The following is a 10,506-nucleotide window of genomic DNA, read 5'->3' as shown; positions in this document are numbered from 1 at the left end:
TTTGTATCGAGAAGACTTTCCTGATCGAAATACGCCTCGAGAAGTACCTTTTACAGAGTTGTGAATAATTTTACTAACACTGGAAATGTGGAATGAAGAAAAAAACTCGGCGAACAACTGTAACTACGGAAGAAAAGGAAATTGCGGAAAAAAGGAAAATCCTCAAGTTAGCACTCGACGACATAGGTTTGACGCCGGAATATCGAAGACCAGCATTTTAAGAATATTAAAGCGCAACAAGTATCACCCATACCACATTTCATTGCATCAACAGCTTTATGGAGGTGATTTTGAAAATCGATTAATATTTTGTCAATGGACACAAGAACGAATGCGGTTGGACGTCAATTTCTTTGGTAACGTGCTATTCTCGGATGAGTTTACTGTTACAAACAAAGGACAAGTCAATAGACATAACATGCATTATTGGAGCGTTGAAAATGCGAGATGGTTGCGTGAAGTAGAACATCAACGACCTTGGTCGGTTAATGTTTGGTGTGGCATAATTGGTGATAAATTGATCGGTCTATACTTTATTGATGGTATGCTGAATGGGGAAAAGTACCAAAATTTTTAGATGACGTCTTACCAACCTGACTTGTAAATTTGAGCAGGGAAGAAAAACAAAATATGTGGCTGCAAAATGTTGGGTGTCCAGTACATTTTTCACATATTGCACGTGAAGCTTTAGATCGGGATTATGCTGGGGGACGGATTGGAAGAGGAGGTCCAATTTCCTGGTCTGCCAGATCACCTGATTTAACACCTCTTGATTTGTTGTAGGGCATCGTTAAGGATAATGTTTATCGTGAAGTAGCGACTACGCCAGATAACATGAAAACCGGATAAGAAATGCATGCAGAAATAGTAGCCAAGAAAACCTTTTAAGATGTAAAGAAAGTTTTAGTAGAAGGGTTAATAAATATATTGAAGTGGGTGGGGAAATATTTGAACATTTATTATAAATTTTATACTTGTTGATTAATAGTATAGTTTAATCATTTTTTTATAAATAAACAATATTTAAAACTATTTGAATAAAAAAATTATTTAGATTTTGTCTCACGTTAAATGGACCAACCTGTATGTATGTATATGTAGTTTTGTACTTTTATGTAAGTTATTCAAATTTTAGTAAAATTTCTTAATCTTGAAGAATCATAAAAAAATTCTCATCTCAAATTAAAGACTATGTTTCAATTAAAACACATATAATATGACTACAAGTAAAGAATACCTATTTATTTTTTAAAAATCTTATTGCTATAAGTGAGACCACATGTTGTAATATTCTTTTTATCAAGAAAAAAGTGTCAGTATTACAAAATAAGAAAAACGAAAAAAACAATTCCACAACTGTAGTACATCTTTTGTGGTACATTACTTGTTTTATTGTATTATCTGACATGCAAATTGTCATGTAACAGTTTTTGGTCAGTTATTTTGTAATACTGATAGTTTTTAATTTGTTTACAAATAAGAATTTTATTTTAGTTACCAATTTAATATATTTTGTATAAATATTTACTAAATATATTTAATGCATACCTACTCCTATACTTACTTTATTTGTCCTAATCAATGAGAAAATAGAATCGTAGAAATTATTGATTGATAATTATGAAATTTGGCACAGTAGGCGTAAGTAATAAGTATAGCACTTCTATTAACAGTAATTGTCAACTGTATGTTGCAGAAACATTTCAATAGAAACGTTTCAATGAAACATAAAAAGGGCCGGACATTAGCAGTTTCAGACACGTTTCAACTATGTTTCAGAAATATGTCGAAGAAACATTTCATGTTTCAATAATATGTATCAGAAATGTTTCTGAAACGCAAATTTGTTTACTGGGAGGATGCAGATATTTTCTATTGGGATTATAATCCCAATAGAAAATTATGATCATTGATTAAATAATTATGATCCCTCGTATAATGGGATTCAAATTTCGGGAAACTGTTAATATGATTTTGAACAACCAGATTTGCTTCATCGCATATTTTTCTCGACGATCCAGGCAAACGCCCACGTAAATCGTTGCCTACATTTTTAGATTTTAATACACGTTTCAATCGTCCTTCGCTATATTTCAATAGCGATTTATTTTTTTGACAGTTCAATATAAATTATAAATGTCACCACAGTTAACTTGAAAAGATAAAAATGGACTTGGGCCACTTTCAAAATAAACGGCTCATATGTTTTCTTCAAAAAAATAATTAGGTACTTATATGCGACTTTCCGCGGCAAAATTTGGGATTAGTCAGTACTCAAAGCTTTAAACTTTCGATTATATCAACAATTATGACAGGATCTAACTTGGTAGTATAACCCTTAAATTATACCCTTGTTTATAGATATACATAGTTATCCAACCGGACGAGTTGGGTTGCTCTAGCTCGTGCTGCCTCTAACAGCAAACGAGAAAAACATCATTTATGAATGAATTGAATAAAATTGGAAATCCAAGTTGTAGTAGAAGTTGCATACTCAGAATAAAAGATTCAAGTGAATTTATGTGATTGAACACGAAATTGTTTAACAGTTTAACATATAAAATATTTAATTACATTAAACATTACATCTAAATATTTTAAAAAATATGTGTCTTTTTTTTATAACAGAGAACCAAAAAGTTGCCTTGCTAATTAAATGGTGAGTTTTGATTTTTGTTCGTCCTATTGCAGACTTAATTCCAGACGTGGTAGCGCCTCCTCCACATATCAAACGAGTAGGTAGTATAAACAAAGTTTTTTTGTAACTACTCGAGTTTGGATAAACGATTTCACGTATACAAATTCGTTCTTTATTATTTCGCAGTGATGGGCGTTGGGTAAATACCCGGCGGGTAGGTATTTATAAAATGGGTGTTTATCCGGGTATTTACCCCAGCCCAGGATAAATACCCAAACAGTACCTATGTATAAAAATGATACAAGTAAAAATATAACAAATTCGGAAAAAAACGAGAGCAAGATGATGAAATAGACATTGAAGACGAGGAATTACTTAGGTGTTTATGCTTTTTGGGTCCAATTCAGTTGTTTAAATGCTGTCTTCAGGATTGTGATGAACAATTTGGGTTCAACATTGTATCACCTTATCTTAGCCCACGACCAATGGTACTTTTATGGAATTTTACCGTCATTGTAGTTTCTTGTAAATGCTATAAATATGTTTGGTGTATCGATAATCGACTCTGCATTCTTGAAGTGGTTGCAAAACTGCCATCAACTCAATTTGAATAAAATTTTATAAATACCTCTAAATACCCATCTTGGGTAAATACCCCCGGGTATATATCCAGGGAATTTTCCCTTGAAAATAAATACCCGGGTATTTAACAACACTGTTATTTCGTCGTTGAGAATTCTTTGGTTAAAATACAAATACAAAAATTAAGAAATATTAATTAGAATCAATTAAATAAATAAAAACGAAGTATGTATTTCTGATTTTATTAACCCTTTCGTTACGGAGTATTTTCAAGATCATTTAGCAAGCCCATATATACAAAAACGTATGCGTACGCTCTTAGTAACGAAAGGGTTAACGAGCGTTTCTAAATTGATGTGAAAGATTTCAAGGGATGATTTTTCAGCAACAATTACGGGGTGTTTTTCATATAACTTTTTGTTCAAAACCCCTTCTCCTCCAAGTTATAGCCCTCTAAAATTAAGGAAAAAATCTGCTATTTTCTTATCTCTTGACATTTTACAACTAACAAATTGTTAATTTGACATAACTTCATTTCTTTGACTAATAATAACCAATCTCCGAATTAATTCACTTGAGCCTGTATATTATTTTATTTTTTTGTGATCAAACTAACAATTTTAGGAGAAAATGTCAAGATACAAAAAAGGTGCGTATTGAATCCCACTATTTAAATCAAGTTTTTAAATAGAAAAATGTAGACGTATTAAAAAGTTCTAATGCTTAGTATTATGGGGTTGATTTTTTCAGCCTCTTGTAATAACATTTTCGGGTTATAAAAATCGTCAAAAAGTGTCATTTTATTAACAACAGGTCCCTGCCAAATTTCAATCTTCTAAATTCCTCCATAATGGATTTATTAAATAAAAACAATTTTTCCCCTAACTTTAGAGTACTGTAACTCGGTGGGGAAGAGGTTTTGAACAAAAACTTATATGAAAGACTCTTCTTAATTTTTACTGAAAAATCACTCCTTGAAATCTGTCGCATTAATTTAGAAACAGCCAGTATATTAATGAACTTTTTTAAGGTGACGTTATTGTGTTGACTGAATATAATGAAAATCATGAATACATAATAACAAAAAACATGACAAATCCTGCTAACTACTTATAATTGCAAATTACTTAAGTTGTAAAATAGTAACTTTATTGCTTATTTTAATTATGCATGGAAAGAGACACGATTGCTGAAAAAACTAAAATGACTTTTGTTTATGGAGCAGTCAAAGATATTAATGTTGCCCAAAATTTATTCGAACAAAGATTTCTAGACAGACACATCCTTTCTTGTGTAAGAACTTCAATAGAGAAGAAGGGGCTACAAGAAATTTAATGTTTAAGCTGTTGTTTGTAATAATCCATGTATTTCTTCTCGCGTAATTTTTTATGACTCTGCTGTATCCCAATGCAGTGGGATACACTATTAATAGTATTATCAGTGTACTTAGATTTTTACATTGCCATAAATTTCACCAGTACGCTGTTTGCATCTAGAGCTTCAGGAATGATATCCATTATTGGTTACTAGAAAATTGTTATTTGTTACGTGAAATGAATGATAGGTAACTTTTCAATTGGCCCTTTCTTCGAAAAACATGCTTCTCAAAAAGCATGTACCCTTTAGCGGCCCTTACACGATCAATAGTATTGACAATACAACCATCAATCTTCGTGGTAACCAGTCTCAATACTTCACTACCTTACACGATCAATATTATTGTCAATAGTTTTGTCAATCAGTTTGCTCAATAAGTTACCTTTTTACCACGTACAGGGTGAATCTACGTAGTTTTACTCGGTTATTTGCCGGTTTTCCTTTCCAAATAAGGATAATCGTACAAAAGCTTGCGTAGCTATTATTTTGGGGCTTGGAACTACTCTTCGACTGAAACGCAAACACTGGATGAAAGAATGGTTGAAGAAGAGAGATGAATATTCTTATCTAGTACTGTTGATAGAAATCAACCTCTGGGATGTTGATGATTTCAAAAACTACTTTTGAATGGATGAAAGTTCCTTTAACAAACTGTTACAGATGGTTGAACCATTTTTGAAAAGACAGGATCGCAATATGAGAGAAAGTACAAGTGTTAGGGAAAGATTAACCTTAAGCCTGAGGTATTTTTCCACAGAAAGAAATGTTGAAGACTTAAAGTTTTCTGTTATAATGTCCCCAGCAACTATCAGCAAAGGTGTAATAGAAATCTGTCAAACCTTTATATATGTCCTACAAGACCAACTGAATGAACTAGATGAACCAACAGTATCTTCATCGTCTTGAACGTCAACAACGTCAGGTAATGGGGCGGTCATTTTCACCACTTATTCACAGGCGATCGGCTTGAACTGAACTGAGTGTAATGTAGAAAATAAGAATTAAACCTGTTTTCAAATCACCTGGGTTAACCCTTTAACGGTTAGTGACTTCTATAGAGATCACTTATCAATAAGGTCAAATAGCTGCATTACCACAACTAAATCGTTTCTAAAAACGAAAAAATAATTTGCCCTTTAAAGGGTAAAATAACATATGTTTTTCAGTGTGTTGATAGACATGTTTTGTTATTGTTACAATTAAGTAAAAGTAGATATTTAATTTTGAATGTTGAATTTATTACACTGAGTATTGATGGAAATATTGGCGCCAACCTACACAGTCAATAATATTATCAATATCCCCTCTAATTTTCAGTATTGATGCACGAAAATCAAAAATTCTGATTTTTATCAATACTCCATCAATATTTACCGTCACTAAAATTTTTTACCTTACACTGTCAATATTATTGTCAATATGCTAAGGTGTTGTCAATATTGATCGTGTAAGGGCCGCTTTAGAAAAGCACACTTAACAAATGAAAAATATTGATGGCGCTTCTAAAATGCAATAAAAAATCGTTCAAAATACTTTCCCCCTTTATACGATGAAAGTTTTATGAAACTTTTTTGATAAAATTGATGTTTTCTGAGTTATTATTAGGTAGTCTCAATTTCAATGCCTTACTCAGTATATGAAATATAGTCTTTTAAAAAAACTTCTTAAAAAGATTCAACGCAGTTGGTGTCCTCTTATAAAACAAGTTCATACACCTACTTAAAAAATTTGGCGTCTACAAATCGGTACCTACCGACGAATAGTCTCAACAATTCGGTATTATTCTTGAAGGACACATTATCGATTTTTCTCTATGCAAGAAATACTAAAATATATGCAACTTATTTTACGTTTTTCGTAGTAATACGTTAGGGCACGTATAGTAAAATTTAAATTTTTATGAATGGCGACACATAAGTCACCCTGCCATCTAGGCATCACGACCACGAACTAAATTCTTTGGATAACTATGTATATCTATAAACAAGGATTATACAAATTATATTTAAATTAGTAGATACTTACCTGCTTTATCAGGATCCATAATTTTTTTCTTCCAAAATAAACGCAAAATAACAAATATTCACTATTAACTCTGTGTTGCAAACAAACTTATACACCATGTGACACTATCAAATTTCTTGGGTATTGTGATTTAACCTGTCAAGCATCCCAGACTTTTGACTGAGATGCTTGACTTTGATTTTTGACAATTTTGGCCGCTTAGATCGTTCAAATACCAGTATGTGCGACGTTACCAAATACGCAAATCGCGTATTGTAATACCAATACTGTGATATTGGTTGCATATTTGCAATGATGACGACGGGTACGATAATTAATTAAGACACTGTAGTTACAATCAGACAAGAGTGATAAAAAACTAAAAATAACAACGTTCATTTTTTTATGAATTTTTCTCGGTAACAAAAAAATGAAAACATGGCTACTAAAACTTTTGTAATTTTTGAATCTAACGTTGAACCTAAATTAAAAAAAGATTAAAAAGAAACTGTGACGTGAGTTTTTAGTTAGCCCCTCAACGACCGTTACAAATTTAATAGTTGAAATAAAATGGCTAAATAAAAATTGAAAAGTATTCTTGTTATATTTACCTTTATTATTAGTTTTTATTAAGAAAATAAACATAATACACTAAATTGAATCCGTTAAGTCTCATTTCCCCTTCAAGAATAAAATTTTCCCAAAATTTCAAGAATGAGAGAAAGAGAAAGACAGACACAAATATAATAATATATATATTTATATTAATAAAATATGGTAACAAACGAAGGCACCGCATTCCAATTTGTAAAACTTTGATATAATAATATTTGTTTGTTTCGCCTCTTTAAAATCCCATCTAGATTAATATTATTTTACTTTATTTTATGTACAAGGGGAGTTATTTTTATTTTTACCCCCTCAAATACTACTTACAACTTTGTAATAAACACCAAATTAAAATTTAATTTAACCTCATTTTTTTACTTTTAAATAGGTTTAAATTAACGAATTAACTCGCTAAAAGTAATCTTAAAAAAAACATTATTATTAAGTTTTAAAACAAAAATAAGACTTACAATTTTCAACCCATAATAAAAAACGTACAATCTACCTGAGGCACTATATTAGCTTTTTCTTTGACTCCTTAACATCACGTGGTTTCGTAATCTCCTCAAATGTTCCACCCTCAACGTCCGATTATTATTACTTGATGTGGTTTTTTTCCCTTTCTTATTGATATCTTTTTTGATTATTTTTCGACGATTTTCTTTGTTCATTCGAGTCACCAATTCGGTTTTTTTCATTTTCCCCTTTTTATTGATAATCGTTTTTTTAATCGACTTTTTTATTTTTATTTTATTCACTTTTTCCTTTACCTCTTTAACCGCTTTATTATTAACCGTCTTCTTATTAATTCCTTGATATTTTTTAACCAAAACGTTTACGTCGACCAAAATCGATTCCGAATCGACTTTTTTCCTACTTTTATCCATCATATTAATAATCGCCTCGCTTTTACGTTGGACGCTCTCTAAAACGGTCATTTTTCGTTCGCGAAGATTTCGTTTTGGGGTGACTTCTTGGGTTATTTCTCGATGGGGCCGCTTTATTTCACGAAAATCTACGGTTGATTTATTGTTTACGTCTTCTAATAATGAGGGGGAGTTTCTTACGTTGATTTCCTCGTCGCGTTTCCGTTTCCGATTGCGACGAAAGGGCTGCGAGCGCAATTTCGCTTTTGGGCGGAGATTTTTTTCGCTCTCCGACGATATTTCGTTGGATGATGAGGAAACTTCGTTAATTTGGATGTTTTCCGACGAGTTCTCTTCGATTTCTTCGTTTATTACATCACCAATCACCTAAAATTAATCAAAATTAATTTAATACTAAAAAAAAAATTAATTAATCAAGTACATCAGGAGATGATGTCGGAATCATCTCGGGAACGGTTCGTAAAAAAAATCCATAAGGAACTAGCGTTTCTAACCTCCTCCTCTCAAGATTTGAAACGAAATACTCCGAGTTTTTCTTCTCACCCTCGCAATTAATTAATTCTTGCCTCTCCGACGTCCTAATTTTATGTTGAATCCTCCCCTGAGGCGAAATTTCCCCGGAATTAACCTCATTTTTATCACCACCCCCATTTTCAACATCATTCTTCTCACTACCATCTCCATTCCCTCCCGCCATACTCGGATACCTCGTAACAATTCTTAACCCATTATCCGGAACGGCTTTGCGTCGATTTCTCAAAACCTCCGCTCTTGGCGGTCCTGGTGGATCCAACATAAGCGTAACGACCGATGTGTTATCAGCGCGAATTTTCGTGTTACTCCACATGTCCAAAGCTTTTTCGACGAGACATTTGCTGGGGTTTACCCAAGATACTTTCGCTTGGCCGCTTAATGTTGATTCTTCGTTGTGGCGCTCCGCTTGTTGGACGATCGAGACCGCTCGCTGGGGGCTGAGCATGTTGAAGAGGCCGTCGGTGCCGAAAATTAAGCAGCGGAAGCAGTTTGTATCGATGGGAATAACGGAGCAATCGGGGTCGGGGGAGACGACGAATGCGTCCAATTCGGAGTTGTAGGACCAGAGGTCTCCGAGACTTCGCGCGACGGCTAAAAAGGGGATTTCGTCGATGGGGGTGGAGCGACGTACGGGGCCTTTGTGGCCGATTCGGGGGCGATTCCAAACGACTCGGGCAACACCTAAAAAAATAATTGTTGAATTAATTAAGATTGTTCTATCGATCAGATGCTGATCTAAATTAGTCGAATATTTCTTGTTTCTGACATAAAAATTGATGACAGCTCAAGAATGAAAAGGGATAGGACAAGATGATTAATACAAAAAATGTTCTTTATTAACCTTAATAACATAGTCCATAAAATATTGAAGAATTTGAGAACCGCGATCGAAAAAAACTGGAATAAATGTGATATGACAACTTTTCAATATTGCCATGTCTGAAAAACAAAACGGATGATAATCAGCGAAGAAAATATCAAAGGGGATCACCTCTCTTTTCTTACCGATAAATTAGAGCTCTTTTTAGAAGAATGAAAAAACTGACAGAAAACTATACTGTTATCAGAAAAGTAGATACTGCTGATAGCAATCGAAATATTCCTGCCAGAAGACTAGATACTGCTAGCAGAAAGCCAAACACTCTTTCTAGAAGACTAGCTACTGCTGGTAGCAGGCGAAATATTCCTGGCAAAAGACTAGACACTGCTAGCAGAAGGCCAAACACTCTTTCCAGAAGACTAAATATTGCTGGTAGAGGAGTAGATACTGCTAGTAGAAGACAGTGTGCAGTAATTGATAGTTTCGATCTCTGCTGTTCCATTCACATAAAAAGCAACAATACTTTGTAAAACCCAGCTGCTTCTGTCCAAATCATGGGTTTTCCGAAAGCCATATATCGCGTTCTTTTTGCCCAACCTGTAAGATTCCCAATACTTATCTTGATGAGCTACAGAGAAATCAAAATATACACGATAAAACTAAAACTAGAACTATCACTAGAACTAACACTAGACCCAGAAGTAGAAACTTTTGGGTTAAGTCGCGCGTCTTTTGAAAAAATATTTGACGTTTCGAATGCCTTCTTCAGAAACAAGTTCAAACTGGTTAATAAGATCACAACGAAATTTTTCAATTCTTTATAATTTTTGACACAACCTCAATTTTGCAAGTTTAGATTCAAAAATGTTTTTCTCGAAATTTTTATCATCAAACTTATTTATTCTATATCACATCTACAAAATATAATGTTGCAGCTTTGATTCAAGGTATAAGTTATTGTTTAACTCCCAAAAATACGATAACAGCGATTTTTAAAATTTTTGACACAACCTCAATTTTGCAAGTTTAGATTCAAAAATGTTTTTCTCGAAATT

At 33.0% G+C, this 10,506-nt stretch overlaps 1 protein-coding gene across 2 annotated transcripts in view; it reads right to left on the bottom strand.

Moving 5' to 3' along the window:
* Positions 1-7,196: 7,196 nt before the first annotated feature.
* The window catches only part of LOC111420767 (protein phosphatase 2C), a 28,631-nt gene continuing 25,321 nt past the window's right edge, over positions 7,197-10,506 (bottom strand). The window contains exons 3-5 of one of the 2 annotated variants that reach the window (XM_023053803.2): positions 8,519-9,312; positions 8,278-8,463; positions 8,118-8,225 (exon numbers count right to left, since the gene is read on the bottom strand). In XM_023053803.2, coding sequence (XP_022909571.1) covers positions 8,211-8,225; positions 8,278-8,463; positions 8,519-9,312 — 995 coding nt within the window. In that variant the 3' untranslated portion in view covers positions 8,118-8,210. Of the gene's footprint in view, positions 8,464-8,518; positions 9,313-10,506 lie in introns of both variants that reach the window. The other variant, XM_023053802.2, reaches the window with a different exon arrangement.

The sequence above is a fragment of the Onthophagus taurus genome, unplaced genomic scaffold, assembly GCF_036711975.1.
Source record: "Onthophagus taurus isolate NC unplaced genomic scaffold, IU_Otau_3.0 ScKx7SY_15, whole genome shotgun sequence".
Lineage (NCBI taxonomy): Eukaryota > Metazoa > Arthropoda > Insecta > Coleoptera > Scarabaeidae > Onthophagus > Onthophagus taurus.
Note: the sequence above shows the minus strand (reverse complement) of the source record. Positions and strands in the feature narration are given on the sequence as shown.